Consider the following 22,958-nt stretch of genomic DNA (forward strand, 5'->3'; position numbering starts at 1 on the left):
CATCCTGGTGAATCTTCTCTGCACCCTCTCAAAAGCAATCACATCCTTCCTATAGTGAGGCGACCAGAACTGCACACAGTACTCCAGCTGTGGCCTTACCAGCGTTTTGTACAGCTCCATCATAACCTCCCTGCTCTTATATTCTATGCCTCGGCTAATGAAGGCAAGTATCCCATATGCCTTTTTAACCACCTTATCTACCTGTTCCGCTGCCTTCAGGGATCTATGTACATGTACACCAAGGTCCCTCTGACCCTCTGTACTTCCTAGGGTCCTACCACTCATTGTGTATTCCCTTGCCTTATTTGTCCGTCCAAAATGCATCACCTCACACTTTTCAGGGTTAAATTCCATTTGCCACTTTTCCGCCCATCTGACCAACCCGTTTATATCATCCTGTAGCCTGAGGCTTTCCTCCTCGCAATTTACCACCCCACCAATTTTCGTGTCGTCTGCGAACTTACTGATCATACCTTTTACATTCTCATCCAAATCATTTATGTAGATCACAAACAGCAAGGGACCCAGCACCGATCCCTGAGGTACCCCACTGGACACAGGCTTCCAGTCACAAAAGCTTCCAGTCACAAAAGCAACCTTCGACCATCACCCTCTGCCTCCTGCCACTCAGCCAGTTTAGGATCCAACGTGCCAAGGCACCCTGGATCCCATGGGCTCTTACCTTCTTGACCAGTCTCCTATGCGGGACTTTGTCAAAAGCCTTACTGAAGTCCATGTATACCACATCCACAGCATTTCCCTCATCCACACACCTAGTCACCCCCTCGAAAAATTCAATCAGATTGGTCAGACATGATTTACCCTTGACAAAGCTATGCTGACTATCCCCGATTAATCCTTGCCTCTCCAAGTGGAGACTAATTTTGTCCCTCAGAATCTTTTCCAATAATTTCCCTACCACAGATGTTAGGCTCACTGGCCTGTAATTCCCTGGTTTATCCCTGCTATATCCTACCAGTTTAGGCTATTTAAATAGCGCGTTACCCCGCAGAGAATAACAATCCTTCCTGCAAAAAAGGAGCGTTTCATTGAGACACTGTCGATTGTTCCACATCAGAAAAGGAACCGGGTCCACACTGGCTGACCTGAAACATAAAATGGAATTAAATACTATTCAAAGACTCAGGGAAAAAGCGGAACTACTCAGAATGAAGTACCTTACTCTAAAAAGAATGCAATGCCATATAAACGCCTCGTTTCAAGCAGCTGCAAAAATAAACTGAAGGCGGGCTAACGGTCAGGCTTCTACCGATCGTCGCGTGATCTGCTCGAGCAGCAGGCAAACGGTCCGTGTCACATGCTGCAAACTGCGAGCGCGTGGGCGAGCCCGCCCTTTTTTGAACTGCAGGGCTAAAGTTGTAGTGACGGGAACCACAGCGGAAGGTTCAGATCTAGGCAGTGTCCGTCCAACATAGAGTAACGCTAGAGTTACTTACCCGATTGGGTGAGATCACTTACGAATGGCAGAGACAATTCTTGACCAGTTAGTGGCTACACAAACCAGGCAGAAAAAATGACTAACTGATGTATGAATTACCACACTAACTGACAACAGAATACCGATCAATATTGCAGATGTGAATTATGAAATATTCCCCCAATATCATCTATTACCTGACTTGCGCTCTCTTAGTCAAGACTACCATGGCAACAGTCACAGCCCCCAATATCCTACCAGGGCAATATTAAATAGTATCGTGACACTTTTACTGTTTGGGCTTTTCCCCATACATGTTCTTGATCCCATAAGTGGAATTGTCTTAGCAAAGAGAACGGGGACTGCCAAGAAAATTCAGAAGGTTTCAGGAAAGTATTAGGAAGTTTTCTAGAAAGAGCGTAAAGTTGAAAAGAAATTGTAATAAAAAAGTGAAGCATTTCTGCATAAATCAGGGAGACTACAAAAGTTGAAAGATGAAGAAATGTTGAATTTAGTTAAATAGAAATAAACCCTGTAAAGAGTATTACAGTTGTTTAAATCTGTGAACGTAGAAAGTAAAGTAACTGTACAGTAGAGAGAAGAAAATGATGAAAGAAAGAAAACAATAATCATGGGTGGCATCCCAGGAGAAGGCAGCACTGCCCAGTGCTGCACCACTCATTTGTTAAAATCCCTCCAGTCTGGTTTCCACCCTTTGCATAAGCATTGAAATGGCCCTAATGAAAATCACAAACATTCTCTATGATTGTGACCATAGTACATCATCCTCTTTAACCTCTCTTCAGCATTCACCATTGTTGACCACACCATCCTCCTCCACACCTCTCCTCCATTGCATAGCTGGGAACACCAGAGGTAACAGTGCGGGTGCGGGAGCAGGAAGAGAAGCCATTGCAGATAATTTTCTGGCTACGACTGGATAAGTAAGAGTGGAACCAGGCAAGTGCAGTCCCACCCAGCTGGACGATGGTGGAGAGGCATTGGAGGAGTGTGGTCAACCATGTCAAAGGCTGCAGACAAGTTGAGAAGGACGAGGGGGGATGGTTTACCTTGTCACAGTCACATAGGATGTCATTTGTGACTTTGGTAAGAGCTATTTCAGTACTGTGGCAGGGGCAGAAACGTGATTGGAGAGATTCAAACATGGAGTACCGGGAAAGACGGGCACGGATTTGGGAGGCGACAGCACATTCAAGGACTTTGGAGAGGAAAGGGAGATTGGAGATGGATCAGTAGTTTGCAAGGGCGGAGGAGCAAGGGTTGTTTTTTTGGGAGAGTTGATGACAGCAGATTTGAAGCAGAGGGGGACAGCACCTTAGGAGAGAGAATTGTTAACAATATCAGCTAACATGAGAGACAGGAAGGGAAGTTGGGTATTCAGCTGTTTAGTGGAATAGGGACGAGAGAGCAGGAGGTGGGTCTCATGGACAAGATGAGCTTGGAGAGGGCATAAGGGGAGTTAGGAGAGAAGCTAGAGAAAGATGCGAGTTAAGGGCTAGGGCAGGGTGTTTAAGCCAGATAATTGTGTCAGAAGTAGCAGAGTGTATTGCTGTTATGCCTCCTTCATATTTGTGAATCGGGCACTGAGTTTTTAAAAATTCATTTATGGATGTGGACGTCACTGGCAAGGGCAGCATTTATTGAGAATCGCTAATTGCCCTTGAGAAAATGGTGGTGAGCTACCTCTTGAACCGCTGCAGTCCATGTGGTAAAGGTACTCCCACAGTGCTGTTACGTAGGGAGTAATGTTCCTGTTTAGGCCGCGCAGCTGTCTGAAGTTCCCATGCAGGCCGCTTGCCAGTTTCTCAATGGAAAAACCGTGCATGCACGGAAGTTTAAATGGGCAGCACAGAACCTTAAAGGGGCTGCACACCCCCCAAAAAAATGAGGGACCATTGGTAGGGAATTCCAGAATTTTGACCCAGTGACAATGAAGGAACCGCAATATATTTCCAAGTCAGGATAGCATGTGACTTGGAGGGGAACTTGGAGGTGGTGGTGTTCCTATGTGCCTGCTGCCCTTGTGCTTCTAGGTGGTAGAGATCACGGGTTTGGGAGATGCTGTTGAAGAAGCCATGGCACGTTGCTGCAGTGCATCTTGTAGATGCTACATACTGCAGACACTAGGTGCACCGGTGGTGGAGGGAGTGAATGTTTAAGGTGGTAGATGGGGTGCCAATCAAGCGGGCTGCTTTGTCCTGGATGGTGTCAGCCTTCTTGAGTGTTGTTGGAGCTGCACTCATCCAGGCAAGTGAAGAGTATTCCATCACACTCCTGACTTGTGCCTTGTAAATGGTGGAACGGCTTTGGGGAGTCAGGAGGTGAGTCACTCGCTGCAGAATACCCAGTCTCTGACCTACTCTTGTAGCCACAGTATTTATGTGGCTGGTCCAGTTAAGTTTCTGGTCAATGGTGATGACCAGGATGTTGATGGTAGGGGATTCGACGATGGTAATGCCATTGAATGTCAAGGGGGAGTGGTTAGACTTTCTCTTGTTGGAGATGGTCATTGTCTGGCACTTGTGTGGCACGAATTTTACTTGCCACTTATCAGCCCAAGCCTGATTGTCGTTCAGGTGTTGCTGCATGCGGGCACACAATGCTTCATTATCTGAGGAATTGCGACTGGAGTTATATGTTCCATGGTCTGTTCTGGGTGACCATAGTCGCACACTGGAAAGTTTTTAATTCTCCATTTGTGCATCAAGTATCTGCATGTGCTATGGTTTGGTTTAGGGTTACCCATAAGTTGGAAGATCGAAGCCAGGGTCTTCCGCTTCGGGTTTTTCACAAGGTGTTTGTTTGTGACTTCTTGTGAACTCCATTTGGCTTTCCAAGCATCATCAGGGTTGAAGTCACATTGTCGAAGATTAAGCGCGTGGGTCCAAAAGGGCTTGCGCAACTTCAAGCAGTGGTGAGGGATGTTATTAAGCTGCTGGTGGCTGGAGAGACGTTCGTTTTCCACGATTTGCTGGACTTCCCGGAAAGTTGCGGCATCACAGTGAATGAATGCGGGTGTGATGTGCGACAGCACGGGCAGCCAGGGGGTTGGGGTCGACTTGAGGGTTCCAGTGATGTTGGACATGAGCAAGTCGAGTGTGGCTACTTCTGGCCCATACTCGGCTATAGCGTACAGAAGGGTCATCACTGATGTCCGTGGCACTAATGCTGATGCTCCACGGCTTGAGCTTGCCAATTTCTGGACCAGGTTGACCCTTGTCTTTGTCGGCAGCTACCTTCTTCAAGTGGTCATGGAAGGTTAGCGTGTTGTTAGGTTATTGACTAATCATGGCAATTAATCTCTATCAGTCTGCAATAAACAGTGACAAAAGGCAAGAACAACCCGTGGTGGAAAACATTGGGAACCATGGATCCAAAGTCACTTGTTTCCTTAAGCATGCTACACTTACTATATGTCTTGGCGAGTCGGGCAGAGGAGCGCAGCGCAACGAGCAGCAGCAGCAGACTCACGACACGCTGCAGCACGTCGGCCAGCAGCTCCATTTCGGGTAACTCGCAGTCCGGATGGGAGGAGGGGAGCCGGGCATGGTGGCCAGAGTGGGAGAAGCAGGCCACCACACGTGGAGCCGGCAACAGTGAGGAGGAGGCCGCGGTGAAGAGGAGGACGGAGCGGCTGAGGGATATCGTGCTCCCACTGCCACGGGAAGCCATTGTATTGACTCTGAACGCGGCGCTGTATGTATAGCTGACGCGTCCCTACGGGGAACAAGCATTCCATTGTACTTGTTACATATGGCAAATAAATCTAATCTGATCTGATCTGAAATTACATATACTGTATCACAAAATATTTGCTTTAAAAAATCTATTAATTTGTATTTGAATGAATCAATACTGCTCTCTGCGTCCACCGTCTCCTGAGGAAGTTCCATATAATTTAACTTATTCAGTTGCCTTGAAACAGTGGTCTCGGTCATAGGCCTTTATTCCAAAGTTGTTTTTCAGTTGCACTTTGAATTGTCAGCTTTTTGGGGCCTGCTCATCCGCCAGTTTTGTTGGTTGGCATGTGTGAAGAAACCAAACTAGGTATTTCTAAACACAAGTGCGCATATTGCCCAGCGTTAATTTTGATTTCGAAACATACAGCCGTCACAGGTGCAGTCACTACAGCCGTCACAGGTGCAGTCACTACAGCCGTCACAGGTGCGGTCACTACAGCCATCAGTCGCCACTCCAACCCGCTTGGCGCCATTCACTGCGTCTGCGCTGTTTATATCACGCAAGGGCTTATTTTTTACGTCATCTCGCACATGCGCGTTACTATGTTCTGGAAATTTCTCTGGCGGGGTGTTGGTTGTAGGGGATAGATCAGAAGCAATAGTTGTATGTTACTTCAGACATTTATATTAAAAAGCTGGGGTAGGTTTCCTCTCATTTTTCTGCTAATTAAAAGATACTAAATTGGTACATAAAAAACCTATATTGAACTTTGGAGGTAAAGCGCAGTCACTTGAGATTTTTGTATGAAAGGATCGAGGCCTGGTCTGTGGTGCCTGTTGACTGAAAAAATCGAAGTTAAAACGTTTAACAGCGCGATTTTTCTATTTGCTGCAGTGACTTTCATCGGCTCCTTTAAGCCATGGTGAAGAAGAATACAGTTCCTGATGGGTAAGTATGATCAGATTGACTGTAGACGGATTTAGTTACAGGACTAAATATTAGGTGAGTCCGTGCCTAAAATGTCGACCAACGGGTAAGTAGGAGCGAGACCGCCGCCATGTTAAGCGGCGCTTAAGCGCAACTATTGGTAAGTAAACAATCCCTTCAAAATTGTAAGTATCACGCTTGCGAGTTTCACGTTTTTGGAGGATAAATCGTACAAGGTGGTATATATACGTGTGAGTGATGAGTGTATGTATTCGTGGTTTGTATGTTGTGCACACTGAAGAGTGCACCGCTGATCCTGTTCGAACTACACGTTCCTATAAACCTCTTTCAAGTGTCAAATAGCATTTATGTAGGAAATCTTTTGATTCGCAAGAGACGAAATGTAGACTGTAGCAAGTCCAAGATCTTGCTTATAAAGGATATAAGATTTAATTTTGTACATCGTTGATGCAAATAACCAAATTAAAATGAAATCAGACTTTTAGTTTTGACATTTTGGGTGTAGAATTCCTGTGGTATCATCTGGAAAAACAATGATACCTAGAAGGAACAACAATTAAGTTAATATAATATGCTACCGGAGGTTGGTCAGCTTTATTTGTCATATTTGGCTTAATTGAAGCCCTGATACAGCTTTTCTGTAGGCAGAAATTTTTTTATGCTTACTATTTTATCCAAAACTAGGAACGGACTACAGTGTATTGGAGAGCTCATCAATCTTTCAAAGCTTAAGCACTGAAAGAAAAGATGTATCTAATAAACAGCTGCCAGTTTTAAGTCCCTTTTTATATTACAGTCCAATGGTCCTGGAAAAGTGATGGTAAAAATGGGTTTCCATTACTATTGGTTTGACAGATGTTAGATTATTTATGTCCAGGAGTACCAATAACTGCAATAACCCAGAGCCTGTGGTCAGTGGCAGTCCTCTATCAAGGTAAAAAGGATGTAAAAATTATAGTACTAAGTGCCGATGGATATTGTAGCCTATGGCACACCATTTTGTTGAATGAGTTGGAAAAATTGCAATAATCCAAGTAACTAAGAATAAAATAACATTTCTAAGATAATGCAACGGTAATAGCAGTAATAGAGTGCTCACTCCTGCTTTCACTACAGCAAATAGATACTGAACATTCTGGCTCATCTTTATTTCCAACTATTTTCTTAATATTTGATTTTGTACTCTTGTGTTGTAGTTTAGGTTATTTCCCAGTACTTGCTCTCAAGTTCACTGTCATGTATGGCTTAACAATTAATCATTATTTGTGGTAAACTGCTTACTGGAAAATATGCAGGATGCCCATTTTGTTCTCCTGTCACCATCAAAAGTGAAAAGTAACTGCCAGGCCAAAGCTATTGGTCAAATTATTTGCAGGTGAAGTAATATACAGGATAATAAAACTGACTAGTGCTTAATAATAGGACAAAGTCAATCCACAAGGGTCATTTGAGAGGTTTTTTTTTAGACTCTGATAAGCAATAGATTGGGTTTGCCTGTTTCTAAAGCTCTTAAGATGAGATGTTCTAATACGGGTTTCAGTTTTCACAAAATTTGTTCTTAGCCCAGAACTGAAAACTAGCAATCAGTGTTGTGGTTTTATTCCATGGAACTACTTTCATATTAGTGCAACTTTTTATTTTGAAGTTTTAAAAAAAAAAAAGAATGTTTACACTCTGGGATGTGAATTCTTAATGGATGAAAATTACAACTGCCTTCATATATTTTCCTGGATCTCCTGACTGGGTTTAACGTCTTATAATGGATTTTACTAATGGTTGATCAATCAGATGAAGAGCATCTACTCTGACAGGCTGTGCATGAGACCATCCACGGACATGTTTCCTTACTATCTGCAGGAATTCTTTTATCAGCTATTTTTTCATACAGACGATGTGTCTGCTTCCTATTTTGTAAATTAGTGACTGTCTCCATTCTAGATTGGCTTTTTTTTTTAGAAAAGTATGAAACTGATAGCAATGTGCATTACCATGGCACTCTATTACGCATGAATGAAACTACTCCGAAATATGGAACTGAATATAGAAGTCAAAGGAAATTGGTCTTGATGTTTGGTTATATCCAAATGCAGAGATCTCCCAAAATTATGTATTCCCTCTTAGAAAGGATATTAATCTGATATATATTTTGAGAAGCTGCCTCATCAGTAACTCTTGAGGACTTGAAGCAATGTGCCTCAGCACTAAATAGCACAACCAGAAATTCAACCTGATGCCTTTCAAGCTCCTAATCTTAATTGTTGAAAACAGCTATCTTGAAGATGCATGAAAAGAATTGTATACTGCATTTCACTCTTGGTCTTTTGCCATAATACTACCATCACATGCTTTAATCATGGGTGAGGAATGCCATTTGATCTCTGCAACTAAGTCTGAGATGAGCTTATTTATAAAAGCAAACACTTTGCATAAGTTCAAGCCACACCTTCACCTTGCCATTCCATTTAATTTGAACAGATGCTGCAACCTGTCTGGTAGAGAAAACAAATCTAACCCCCACTGATGAAATAAGTTCAGGGTGTACTTTGTCCATAAATAGCTTCACAGCACTGTGTAGCTCCAAATAAATGTAATCACTTTTCTACTAGACAACCAATGCCGTGCACAGCGAAGCACAAGGTCTAAAGAGTGATGCGTTACTGAGCTCTTAAAACTGATTTTTGGCTTCAAGTTAGTTTGCAATTTTCAAAGCTGCCTTCACAATGTGCTTTAACGCAAGTTACTCCCAATTAATAATGCAACAAAATTGACACTAACCTGAATACTGATAGCAGTGCTGCCTGTGCCCCATCTAAAGCAGTGGCAGTAGGTTTCTGTAAAAGTAGCTTGGCTTTCTGAATGAGGTATCGGGGCTTGCTTAATGTGTTTATCTTGTGTTTTAAGATTTTTGTTAATGTGATGCAGTGCACCTCTTCTGTTAATAGTACTTTCATTGGAGTTCGCATGTGCAAATGCTGTTAGCTTCAGTTGGTCAGAAACATCACTGGACTCATTTATTGCAAGACATATGCACAGCTCTGCATATAGTTGTCAAACGAACGAGCCCTGCAATCTGAGCTGTAACCGAAACTGCTATTCATTTCAAGAATGCAATCCAATTACATATTCTAATCTTAGTACATGCAGCACTGTTCTATTTTATATAGTACACTGTCCATGCCCTTCTAAAACAATGTAGCACCTGATGTACCATTAGTAGCAGCATTGGAGATTTGTTGGTTGTGTGTGTGTTTTGCATATAGTGCACAATTTCCTGTAACTCATTCTGTGCTATTCCTGCGATTTGGGCAACGTTCGCATGGCCTCATTTATTGTTCATCCCTAGTTTTGCAATTTTTTGTTGAGTTGTACAGTGTTCAATTTGTCGTGAGCGATGTCTGTGATTAATTTATCAAAAACTACATCACACTTTTACAAATGCAAAACCCTTAAAATGCTGGGTGCTTCTGAGTGCAATCTTAAACTGACCAGTGTATTCCAATCTGCAAAGTTTTCTGGCCAAACAATAATTAAACTGGGTGATCAAGTACTGTTTCCTTGTAATTAAACTTTCTGGCCTTCAAAAGACTGGTTAACTTAAATACTGTTCCACTGTAGCCATAGAATAATACATTATGCTTTACAACGTATACTATACTGAAACAGCATAACAGCTGATTTAATATGAGCAACTCCATGAAAGATCTATTTTACATACTGCTTTGAAATGCCTCACTTTTATCATACCTGTAAATTTTTCTTTTTTTAAAATAGTCACTTCCTGCTGATCTCGAATTGTTAGGCAGTATCTGAGGTGAGTTGACCTCTAACCTCAGGAAGGCACAGAATTTGTCCCTTGTGGTCACAGAGGGACATAACCACAATTACATACAGATGAACTTCAGCAGCTGAATAATACATTGGGAGGTTCCATGGTATTATAGTCATGTCCTTATGAAACAGCGTATCTTCCAAATTAATACTGAGCATGCCACAGGAGTTCTGTTGGAAGTTAATAAAAGGCATGAGAGGAGAAAAAAAGACCAAACTGATTTGTATAGCAGTTTCAGACTAATTTTTATAGACTCCTGGAAGTTTAATAAATCTTTGCCTCACTAACATTAGAGGGAACTTTTAATGTTATTTTATCACTTGGCATAAAAGTGTACTTGGGCATCCAGTATATAACTCTTGAATCAATAAAACTATTAAGGTGTAGTTAATTAATGTCAGAAGGTATGATTATGCTTTCAAGTTGATGCACCAGAACAGTTTGAATTAGATCTAGAAGTTGTTTAAACAATATTGCTAGTATTTATCTGTAATAGTTGGCATTGTTGGATGTAGTCAGGTAATGTGCCACACATATTTGAGACTGTTGGTTGCTTGAGATTTGGAGTTGGAGAAGGACATGCTGGATTGCGCTAGGCTACAGAAATACCGATCAGAGATTTCCCACAGCTTCCTGTTTGAACAGTTACGGATATCTATCAGTTAATTATTGCCTTATGTGGGGCATATTAATTTAAATACTCTGCAGTATTAGACATCTGGTACAATAGCTCTGCAGTTCAAGTTGTGCCATAGGCTCACACAGCTGCCATTAATTTTGATTTTCTATAAAGCTGAATTTCTTGTTCTGTACAATATATAGAAAGTTCAGGACTTTTCAGAACAGGAAGTATTGCAACTCTGGGCTCAGGTGAGAAATGTATCTACTTGTGCTCTTGGAAGTTACATAATCTGGCCCTACCCATTTGTATAGGTAATCCACAGTGGTAATTGATAGCAAATTGTTTCATTGGCACAGAGTCACTGATCCAAGACCACATAACAGTCTGCAAAATAAACTGTCAAACTACAGCCATAATTAATTTTGGGGTGCCTGCTTCCTTCTGCACCATGTGCTCTTGTATCCAAGTCAAATTTTAATATTCAGTCTTCTGATTAGCTGGAAATCTGCTCCGAAAGCTGGTATTTTTCTCCCCTGCAACCTGTTAGGACCAAATTAAATGATGTATCTGCTCTATAATGGAATGAGGAGGCAGAAGAAAGTTAAGTGTAGATTCTAAGCACAACATAAGAAATTAGTTCAACTAGAGGGCATATAAAAATAGTGGGAGTAGGAAGAAAATGATGATGCAAAAGGTTCTTGTATTTTTTAATTTGAAGTATCACTTGTATAATGTTAATATCACAGTAATAAAGATGCTTCTAAAATCTGAATATAGTTGCCGTAATAGTGGAGTTGGTGAGTATGCGGGGTAAAATTTCAAGTATGGAATTCAACTAATTTAAACATTGCTCTGGAATAGTTATTTGGAAAATGGTGGTTACCTATGTATTCTCATTTTGGGATTCACGTGACACAAAATGAGTGTAGCTAGAGCTGTTTATAACAACCATGTGAAACACAAGATCAGATTAGTCTTGAAATTGCATGTTCATTGGTAATGAGTTAGAAAAGGGTTGGATTTCATGGATAGAAATCAGTCAGTTCACTCTTGGATGGATGATTTTGCTTTTAAGTTATCAATTCTCCAAAACAATTTGAATTGGATTTAGAAGTTGTTAAACAATGTTGTTAGTTAATGAAGCATATTTGTGCATAATTGTATATGTTTGTAAAGTCAATATTGACTGTTGTGGAGACTGGAAGCAAGAATCAAACATGTTGAGTAAGGGTGATTGCCACACTAAGATTAATGTGCAGGAGAGAAATATGGTCTGTTTTAAAGGCAGCAAACTAATTTTCAGATGACGATTCAGTTCATTTTATGACAAACCCTTTTTAACATCCCCATGAGTCCACTATTCTCTCATTGGCAAGTAGGATTCTAGATGTTTTTAGTGTTGCAGGGTAGTAATGGATCAATGGGTTTGAGTGAGCATGACCTTTCTCTGTATCCTTTTATCCTTTTCCAAATACTTATTCGGTTGCCTTTTTTAAAAGATGGTTGCTGTCTCGGTAGTCACTTGTGGTAAAGCATCCAGTGTTGTAATAACCCTCTGCGATAAGAACATTTCTTAAATTCCTCTAAAGATAATCTGTTACTGATTTGCCAAGCAGTGGAAATAATCTTTCAATTTTTACACACACAAAACCTTTCATAATTTTGAAAAACACTTGGATTCTCTCTCTTGATGCCATATCAACTAGGTCCTTACACATGTTTTGTTCAGTTGATTTCTTGTCCTGTACCATGAATATTGAGACCTTCCTCAGCACCAATCATTCCAGCCTTGTGGGTATCTCTGCCAAACACAAGTTATTGGAGGAAGGCACATAGGAGGCAGATAATGAAGAGATATTTACTTTAAGTGTTATTGGGGAGGATAGCAGAGATATTCTGGGTTTGCTGCTTTTAAATTGAGGAAGCAACTAAGGCATGTGACCAGACTCTAGTTTGCCATTTCAGACAGGTAAATGTAAGGAGCATGAGAGCCAAACAGCAACATAAACTACAGGGGCTACTTATGGATAAATCTGTTGAGGATAAATGGATGGCCTACAAAACGACAGGAGCAAAGTAAACAAAAATGCTCTGAAATCAATAAACTGAGAAATCAAAATGTTTTAATATATTAGCAGAAAACCATTGGGCTGAAGTATATGATTGAACAGAAGCAAGTAAAAAGATTAGGGGTGCCAAATAAAAACTGGAAAGGGACATGGCAGGTGTAAAATACAATGACAAAAATTCTGCTAATATAGTTGGAGGAGGATAGTACAACCATATGCAGCTGAACATTAAGATGAGTAGGAGATCATAAACAGGCTAAATGGCTACCTGGAAAGTGCTTTTAATTCAAGGCAGCACTAACAATTTTTCTGTCCAACGTGAAACGTGTCATGGGTTTGACAGAGACTTTGCCCTTAATGATTCTAGATTACCTGCAAGGGCTCCAAAGAAAGAAAGACTTGCATTTATATAGCGCCTTTCACGACCACCAGACATCTCAAAGCGCTTTACAGCCAATGAAGTACTTTTGAAGTGGAGTCGCAGATGTAATCACAGAAACCGCACAGTGCAGATAGAGGCCATTTCGGCCCATCGAGCCTGCACCAACACATATCCCACCCTATCCCCGTAACCCCACGTATTTAATCCCCCTAACACTAAGGGTCAATTTTATCATAACCGATCAACCTAACCCGCACATCTTTGGACTGTGGGAGGAAACCCACGCAAACACGGGGAGAATGTCTGTGTGGAGTTTGCACAGTCACCCGAGGCCGGATTCGAACCCGGGTCCCTGGCACTGTGAGGCAACAGTGCTAACCACTATGCCACCGTGCCAATTTGCGCACAGCAAGCTCCCACAAACAGCAGTGTGAAAATGACCAAACCATAGATCCGTGGGATGAATGAAATATATCCCAGGGTATTTAGAGAAAAGAAAGCAAATTTGTGAAGTACTAATGGTCATTTTGAAGGAGTGAGTAGACATTAGGAAAGTGCCAATAGACTTGAAATAGGCAAATACAATTCCTGTATTAAAGAAGGATGATCGATGTATTACATAGGATATATACGGCACAGAAACAGGCCATTCAGCCCAACCAGTCTGTGCTGGCGTTTATGCTCCACTCGAGTCTCCTCCCATCCTTCCTCACCTAACCATCAGCGTAACCCTCTCTTCACTTCTCCCTCATGTGCTTATCTAGCTTCCCCTTAAATGCATCGATACTATTCACCTCAACCATAGAAACATAGATAGGAACAGGAGTAGGCCATTCGGCCACTTGAGCCTGCTCCGCCATTCAATGCGATCATGGCTGATCATCCAAATTCAGTACCTGGTCCCTGCTTTCTCCCCATACCCCTTGATCCCTTTAGCCTTAAGAAATATATCCAACTCCTTCTTGAATATATTTAATGAATTGGCCTCAACTGCCTTCTGTGGTAGAGAATTCCACAGGTTCACCACTCTCTGGGTGAAGAAATTCCTCCATTTCTGTCCTAAATGGCCTACCCCTTAGACTGACCCCTGGTTCTGGACTTCCTGACCATCGGGAACATCCTGCGTCTAGTCCTGTCAGAATTTTATAAGTTTCAATGAGATCCCCTCTCATTCTTCTAAACTCCAGCGAGTACAAGCCCAATCGACCCAATCTCTCCTCGTACGTCATTCCTGCCATCCCAGGTATCAGCCTGGTGCATCTTCGCTGAGCTCCTTCCAGGACAAGAACATCCTTCCTCAGATAAGGCGACCAAAACTGCACGCAAAGATGTGGTCTCACCAAGGCCCTGTGTAACTGCAGCAAGACATCCTTGTTCCTGTACTCAAACCCTCTCACTACGAAGGCCAACATACCATTTGCCGCCTTAACCACCTGCTGCACTTGCATGCTTACCTTCAGCGACTGGTGCACAAGGACACCCAGGTCTCGTTGCACTTCCCCTTCTCCCAATCTATTGCCATTCCGATAATCTGACTTCCTGATTTTTGCCATTAGTTTCGTAATGGGAAAACAAATAGAATCTATAATCAGAAACAAAATGGAAGAGTATATATACACGTACAAAAATAACATAATGGCCAATGTTGCTTCAGAAAGGGTAGGTCTTGCCTGATATTTTTGATTAGGTAACATCCAAAATTAATAGGGAAAACTATTAGACATGGTACACTTCAACTTGCAAAAGGCCTTCATACTGTACAAGACAGTCAATGAATAGTTAAGGTAATGGACTGAAGGAAGCGGAGGATAGTTATAAGCAGAATTAGTTTGAAATTGTGGGGGGGGGAAGCGAATCCTATTGGGTTCTGTACTGCGATCCGTCCTGTTCATGGGGTATAAACTTGGATTTGCTGTCTTAATGTGAGGTAACTGCTTCTGCTAAGAATATAAGAATTGGAAGCAGGAGTAGGCCATATGGCCCCTCAAGCCTGCTCCGCCATTCAATAAGATGACGGCTGAACTTCTACATCAACTCCACTTTCCTGTCCTATCCCCATATCCCTTGATTCCCTTCGTGTTTAAAAATCTATCAATCTCAGTCTTAAATATACTCATTGAGCATTCACAGCCCACTGGGGTAGAGAATTCCAATGGTTCACAACCCTCTTGAGTGAAGAGATTTCTCCTCATCTCAGTCTTAACTTTATTATTCGTTCATGGGATGTGGGCGTCGCTGGCAAGCCCAGTATTTATCGCCCATCTCTAATTGCCCTCGAAGGTGGTGGTGAGCTGCCTTCTTGACCACTGCAGTCCGTGTGGTGAAGGTACTCCCACAGTGCTGTTACAGAGAGAGTTCCAGGGTTTTGACCCAGCGACGACGAAGTTACAGCGATATACTTCCAAGTCGTAATGGTGCGTAACTTGGAGGGGAACTTGCAGGTGATGGTGTTCCCATGTCCCTGCTGTCCTTGTCCTAATAGTGGTACAGGTCGTGGATTTGGGAGGTGGTGCCGAAGAAGCCTTGGCGAGTTGCTGCAGTGCATCTTATAGATGGTACACCCTGTAGCCACGGTGCGCCGGTGGTGGAGGGAGTGAATGTTTAAGTTGGTGAATGGGTTGCCAATCAAGTGGGCTATTTTGTCCTGGATGGTGTCGAGCTTCTTGTGTTCGAGCTGCACTTATCCAGGCAAGTGGAGAGTATTCCATCACACTCCTGATGTGCCTTGTAGATGGTGGAAAGGCTTTGGGGAGTCAGGAGCTGAGACACTTGCCACAGAATACCCAGCCACTGACCTCTTGTTGCTACAGTATGTATGTGGCTGGTCCAGTTAAGTTTCTGGTCAATGGTGACCCCCCCCCCCCCTTCAGATGTTGATGGTGAGGGATTCGGGGATGGTAATGCCATTGAATATCATGAGGCAGTGGTTAAACTCTTGCTTGTAAGAGAGATAGTCATTGCTTGGCACTTGTGTGGCGCAAATGTTACTTGCCACTTACCAGCCCAAGCCTGAATGTCATCCAGATCTTGCTGCATGCGGGCATGGACTGCTTCATTAGCTGAGGAGTTGCAAATAACACTGCAGTCATCAGCGAACATCCCCACTTCTGACCTTATGATGGCGGGAAGGTCATTGATGAAGCAGTTGAAGGTGGTTGGGCTTAGGACATTGCCCTGAGGAACTCCTGCAATGATGTCCTGGGGCTGTGATGATTGACCTCTAACAACCATTTTCTTTTATGCTAGGTATGACTCCTTTATGCTAGGTATGACTCCAGCCAGTGAGTTTTCCCCCGATTCCATTGACCTCAGTTTTACTAGGGCTCCTTGATGCCACACTCGGATCAAATGCTGCCTTGATGTCAAGGGCAGTCACTTTCAGCTCTTGGCCAAGTTTGGACCAAGGCTGCTGGAGCTGAGTGGTGCTGGCAGAACCCAAACTGAGCATCGGTGAGTAAGTGCCACTTGATAGCACTGTCGACGACACCTTCCATCACTTTGCTGATGATTAGTAGACTGATGGGGTGGTAATTGGAAGGATTGGATTTGTCCTTTTTGTGGACAGAACCTGGGCAGATTTCCACATTGTCGGATAGATGCCAGTGTTGTAGCTGTACTGGAATAGCTTAGCTAGAGGCGGGGCTAGACGACAGCGGGATGTTGTTGGGGCCCATAGCCTTTGCTGTATCCAGTGCACTCAGCCATTTCTTTATCATGTGGAGTGAATCGAATTGGCTGAAGACTGGCTTCTGTGATGGTGAGGTCCTCAGGAGGAGGCTGATATGGATCATCCACCTGGCACTTCTGGCTGAAGATGGTTGCAAACCCTTCAACCTTGTCTTTTGCACTTGCGTGCTGGGCTCCACCATCTTTGAGGATGGGGATATTCATGGAGCCTCCTCCTCCCGTTAGTTTAATTGCCCACCACCGTTCACGACTGGATGTGGCACGACTGCAGAGCTTTGATCTGATCCATTGATTGTGGGATCGCTTAGCTCTTGTCTATAGCATGCTGCTTCTGATGTTTAGCATGCATGTACTCCTCTGTTACAGCTTCCCCAGGGTAGCACCTCATTTTTAGTTACGCCTGGTGCTGCTCCTAGCATGCTCTTTTGCGCTCCTTATTGAACCAGGGTTGGTCCCCTGTCTTTATGGAAATGGTAGAGTGAGGGATATGCCGGGCCATGACGTTACAGATTGTGGTGGAATACAATGCTGCTGCTGATGGCCCACAGCGCCTCATGGATGACCAGTTTTGAGCTGCTAGATTTGTTCTGAAGCTATCTCATTTAACATGGGGGTAGTGCCACACAACACGATTGAGGGTGTCCTCAGTGTGAAGGTGGGACTTGTCTCCACAATGACTGCAGAGGTCACTGCTTCCAGTGCCGTCATAGACTGATGCATCTGTGACGGGTACATTGGTGAGGACGAGGTCAAGTAGGTTTTTCCCTCGTGTTCCTTCTCCCACCACCTGCCACAGGCCCAGTCTGACAAATATGTCCTTCAGGCCTCGGCCAGCTCTGTCAGTAATGGTGCTACCGAGCCACCCAGTGTATATTCTGTGCCCTTGCTACTCTGCTTTTTCCAAGTGGTGTTCAACATGAAGTACTGATTCATCAGCTGAGGGATGGAAGTAGGTGGTAATGAGCAGGAGGTTTCCTTGCCCATGCTTGAACTGAAGCAATGAGACTTAATGGGGTCCGGAGTCAATGTTGAGGACTGCCAGGACCACTCCCTTCCTCCTGTATACTACCATGCTGCCACCTCTGTTGGGTCTGTCCTGCCGGTGGGACAGGACGTACTCGGGGATGGTGATTGAGGAGTCTGGGACATTAGCTGAAAGTTATACTCACAGAATAATACCTATGTCAGGCTATTGTTTGACTAGTTTGTGGTACAAGTCCCCAGATGTTAGTGAGGAGGACTTTGCAGGGTCGACTGTGCTGAGTGTGCCATTGTCTTGTCCGTAGCCGGTGCTGAGGTCGATGCTGGGTGGTCCGTCCAGTTTTTTTATTCTTGTTTCTTGTAGCGGTTTGTTAGGCCATTTTCAGAGGGCAGTTAAGAGTCAACCACATTGCTGTGGGCCTGGAGTTACACACAGGCCAGACCAGCTAAGGACGGCAGATTTCCTTCCCTAAACAACATTAGTGAACCAGATGGGTTTTTATTACAATCCGATCGTTTCATGCTCACCATTACTGATCCTAGCTTTTTATTCCAGATTTATTTAATTAACTGAATTTAAATTCTCCAGCTGCCTTGGTGGGATTTGAACTCGCGCTTCTGAATTGCTAATCCAGCAACATCATAACTGGGCTACAGTTTGCGATAAGGCCGACCCCTTATCGGCCACTCAGCATCTACCCTGTCAAGCCCTCTTGGAATGTTATATTTTTCAATGAGATCACCTTGTTCCTCTAAACTCCAGAGAATATAGGCCCATTCTACATTTCTCTCCTCATAGGACAGCCCTGTCATCCCAGGAATCAAGCTAGTGAACCTTTGTTGCACCCCCTCTAAGGCAAGTACTTCCTTCCTTGGGTAAGGAGACCAAAACTGTACACAGTACTTCAGGTGTGGTCTCACCAATGCCCTATATAGTTGCAGCAAGACTTCCTTACTCTTGTACTCCAAACCCTTTGTAATAAAGGATAACAAACTATTTGCTTTTCTAATTGTTGTACCTGCATGTTAACTTTCTGTGATTCGTGTACAAGGATCCCCAAATTCTTCTGAATACAGACATTTACTAGTCTGACCTTTTCAAAAATATTCTGCTTTTCCATTCGAACTACCAGAGTGGATAAGTTCACACTTCCCCACATTATACTCCCATCTGCCGCCACCTTGCCCGATCACTTAACCGGCCTTGTATCCCTTTGCAGCCTCTTTACATCCTCCTCGCAGCTTACTTTCCCACCTAGCTTTGTATTGTCGGCAAACTTGAATATATGACTTGGTCCCCTTATCTAAGTCATTGATACAGACTGTAAATAGCTGAAGCTCAAGCACTGATCCTTTCGGCATTCCACTAGTTACAACCTGCCATCTGTTTTCTGACCTAATCCATGCTAATACATTACCCTCAATCCCATGAGCCCCAATCTTGTGTAACAACCTCTTGTGTGGCACCTTATCGAATGCCTTCTGAAAATCCAAATATACTAGATGCAATGGTTTTCCCTCTTATCTGCCCTGCTAGTTACACCCTCAAAAAAAACTCTTAAGAGAAATCGTGTTTGACAAATCTATCATGAAATCGTGTTGTCTTGTTTTATGATTTTCCAATGCCCTGTTACCATGTCCTTACTAGATTCTAGCATTTTCCCTACTACTGATGTCAGGCTAACTGACCTAAAATTCCCTGTTTTCTCTCTCTCCCTCCTTTCTTAAACAGCGGGGTTACATTTGCTACCTTCCAATCCATGGGGACTGTTCTAGAATTCCTCAGATTCTAGAAGATCAGAACCAATGCATGCACTATCTCTGCAGCCACCTCTTTTAAAACCCCAGGATGGCTTTTAGTCCCATTAATTTCTCCAGTACTTTTTCTTTAAGTTCCTCACTCTTTCATTAGACCCTCAGTTCCCCACAATTTCCAATATGTTTGTTTGTTCTATTGTGAAGACCAACATACAGTATTTGTTTACCGTCACTGCCATTTCCTTACTTCCCATTATAATTTCTCCTGTCTCTGCCTCTAAGGGACCCACATTTACTTTTGATACTCTCTTCCTTTTTACAACTTGTAAAAGCTCTTACAATCTGTTTTTATATTTCTTGCTAGTTTACGCTCCTATTCTATTTTCTCCCTCTTTATCAATTTCATGGTCACCCTTTGCTGAATTCTAAATTCCTCCCAATCCTGAGGCTTACTATTTTTTGTCAACATTGTAAGCCTCCTTTTAATCTAATGCTATCCTTAACTTCTCCAGTTAACCATGGTTGTAGCACTTTTCCACTGGAGTTTTTATTCCTCAAGGGTATGTATATCTGTTGCAAATTATGAATCACTTAATTTCAAAAGTAATTACATGTATGAAGCTTTGTTTGACAGTAGGCATTCTATAAATGGAAATAGTTTTTTAATGCACTTGGAAATTTTATGTGCCTTGCATGGATTTACTTTTTTTGCTGCTCTTTCCTCTCTTCCTTTCCCCCAACCCCCCACACACCCCCCAAAAGTAAATGTGTGAGCTTAATCATAGTATTTAAGCATGGGACAATAAATTGTACTAATTTTGACAAACCAACTGAATTAGAGTTTGCATGGTTGCTGTTTACCTTCTGAACTTGTGACTGCACTATAGTTTTCAAAATATTAACTCCCATCTTGGAAAATCTGAACAATAGCCAAAAAACACACAGATGCCCTCAATGAATTTGACAGATAGGATAACTGGAACAGGCATCCTTATTGATGGATCACTATACAAATCTGAGTGGCTTCTACGCACATTGGGTGAAAATTGTTCATAAACTGGTTGCAAAGAAATGTGACATTGTCCAAACTAATTGTTTTTGTTCAAGCAGTCAAACTGCTGCAGTAAATGCTAGCACTGCAGCTAAAGGTATCGAGCCTTCTGTCCAACTGCCAAGTAAACCTTTTTTGGAGAAACATCTAATTATAGATTAGGTAGATCATACTCTGAAAATTTCAAGAAGCACCAGCAGAGCCTTAAGAACCTTGCTAGCCATGATTCCAAACTCTCATCTTTACATGGTTCATGTTTTGGCCTTTTCAGAGGTTTTGTACCAGGAAGCTCTTTTCCAGGAGCTAAAAGATTCCAGCTTGGACAGTGGAAGGGAGGAGAACTCTGGAAGAAAAGACCTCTTGCCACTTCTTGCCTTGCAGGGACTTTAAGTCAGTGCCGCTCCCCTGTACTGCTGGAAACCTCAAATAGAATTGGTTTATTCAGATGTTGGGGTGAGAGATTTCCTGGGCAAGCTACTTTTACTTCATGCAGATTGCCCTAGTTTTCAGAGCAATTAATTGATTTGCTACCATGGAAAGTGTTGAATATAGTGGGGTTCTTGGTCACTGAGATGGAAATGCTTGCCAAAGACCATTTTAGATCATAAAAATGAATATTTTTGGTCCTGTTACTTTTTAACTCTTTATAAAAGGCCTATACCTGGATCTAAATATTCTAAACTTAATATTGAAGAAAAGATTTGAAGGAGGTGCCTAGCGTTGTATTATCTCTCCCTGGATTCAAGCCACAACATGATGACTCCTTCAAGCTATAAACCTGCCACAACCATTGGAGGAATAGGGAATGTGAAATTTCAGCAAAAGTGCCTCAAAGTACATTTGGTGATTCCATCACAAGCCAACTGAAATTATTTTTCCCATCATTCACAAAATCCATATGTGGTGATAGTCATATAGTGATTCTTTACTACCCAAAGAAAACCGTTGGTTCTTTGAGCGTTCGGTTATGAGCACTGTGCTTGCGTGTCCCAGGGGCGTAGTTAGTGCGATGCATCCCCTGGGATCACGTGAGCCATGGGCAGCCAATCGGAGGAGGGAAAAGCCCATTCATAAGATTGACGGGTAGGCCTGTCAAAACTTATAAATACTACGGGCCCAAAATAGCAGTAAACCTTCGAATACATTTTTTTTTTAAATCACACTTTTTAAATAAACTATAAATTACATTAAATAACTTTTAAACAATTTAAATTTTTGAGAAAAATAATTTTATATTCTAACGGGGCTAAAAATAAACTTGCCTTGCTTTAAAGTATTTTAAAATAATAAACCTGTGGAAAAAATGTTTTAACTTTAATTTGACCACTTACCTTGCAAAAAGCAGGCCTTACGCCTGCTTTTTAAATGTGTAAATCCTGCAGGCTTACCCTCCCAGGAAAAGTTTTTTTATTTTTTATAAACAAGTTCAAAGCGCATGCACAGCCTCCCCTGCGCGCGTGTTCGACCTCTGAACCTCTTCGTTCAGAGGATCGGAAGTGCTGGTTTCCCGCGCATGCGCAGTGCTTGCAGGAAACTAGCAATTCCATTCAGCCTACGGGTGAGTACTCCATGCGTACTCACCCGTGGAGACCCGAATTTCTGGGCCATATATCTTGTCAAAATGAAAATGCTTTTCGGGATGCACCTAAAATTGCATTCTAGATCAGTGTGTTTCTAGTCTAACAAGGAAAGAAGTATTGTTCAGTTTAGCCCTGGGAAATTAAGTGCAACAAATAGCTGATGAGGAGGGGAACAGTTGGGAAATAGCAACCACAGCATAGGTTCAGAGGGTTAGACTTGGCTGAAGGTATGATGGATATGTTAAATATTTAGCATCTGATTTTGCAGATTATGGTGGAAGTGAGAATATAGAGGTACTAGGTGTCAGCTGTGGCTCAGTGGTAGTGCTCTCACCTGAGTTAGAAGGTGGTGGGTACAAGTCCCACTCTAGAGACTTGAGCACATAATCTAGACTGGCATTACAGTGCAGTATTCAGGACGTGCTGCACTGGAAGTCCATGGAATTGAAGGCAACCATTTGACATGGGTAGGGAATTGGTTAGGAGACTGAGTAGTGGTAATGGGTATGATGTATTCCAATTGGCAGGATGTGACTACTGATGCCCCCCAGGGATCTGTACTGGGGTCTCAACTTGTATATGAATGACTTGGTTAAAGGAACAGAGAGCTGTATATCTAAGTTTAATGATGACACTAAGTTAGGTGGCACAATAAGTGTAGATGGGAGCATAAAGTTGTAAAGTGACATTGCTAGATTGAGTGGGCAAGACTGGCAGATTGAGTTCAATGTGGGGAAGTGCGATGTCATTCACTTTGGACTGAAGAACAATAGATCAGAGTATTTTCGAAATGGTGCGAGGCTAGGAACTGTGGAAGAGCGGAGAAATATAGGGGTTCATGTACAGAAATCACTAAAAGCTAGTGGACAGGTACAAAAAATAATTTAAAAGGCTAATGGGTTGTTCACCTT

At 42.6% G+C, this 22,958-nt stretch overlaps 1 protein-coding gene across 1 annotated transcript in view; it reads left to right on the top strand.

Moving 5' to 3' along the window:
- The first annotated feature begins 5,713 nt into the window (after nt 1–5,713).
- The window catches only part of LOC147113547 (RNA/RNP complex-1-interacting phosphatase-like), a 60,278-nt gene continuing 43,033 nt past the window's right edge, over nt 5,714–22,958 (top strand). The window contains exons 1-2 of the mRNA XM_085994769.1: nt 5,714–5,839; nt 6,035–6,088. Of these exons, the coding sequence (XP_085850895.1) occupies nt 6,060–6,088 (29 nt within the window). The 5' untranslated portion in view covers nt 5,714–5,839; nt 6,035–6,059. The remainder of the gene's footprint in view (nt 5,840–6,034; nt 6,089–22,958) is intronic.

The sequence above is a fragment of the Somniosus microcephalus genome, chromosome 8 (assembly GCF_052327205.1).
Source record: "Somniosus microcephalus isolate GS21.2 chromosome 8, FLI_Smic_1.0, whole genome shotgun sequence".
Lineage (NCBI taxonomy): Eukaryota > Metazoa > Chordata > Chondrichthyes > Squaliformes > Somniosidae > Somniosus > Somniosus microcephalus.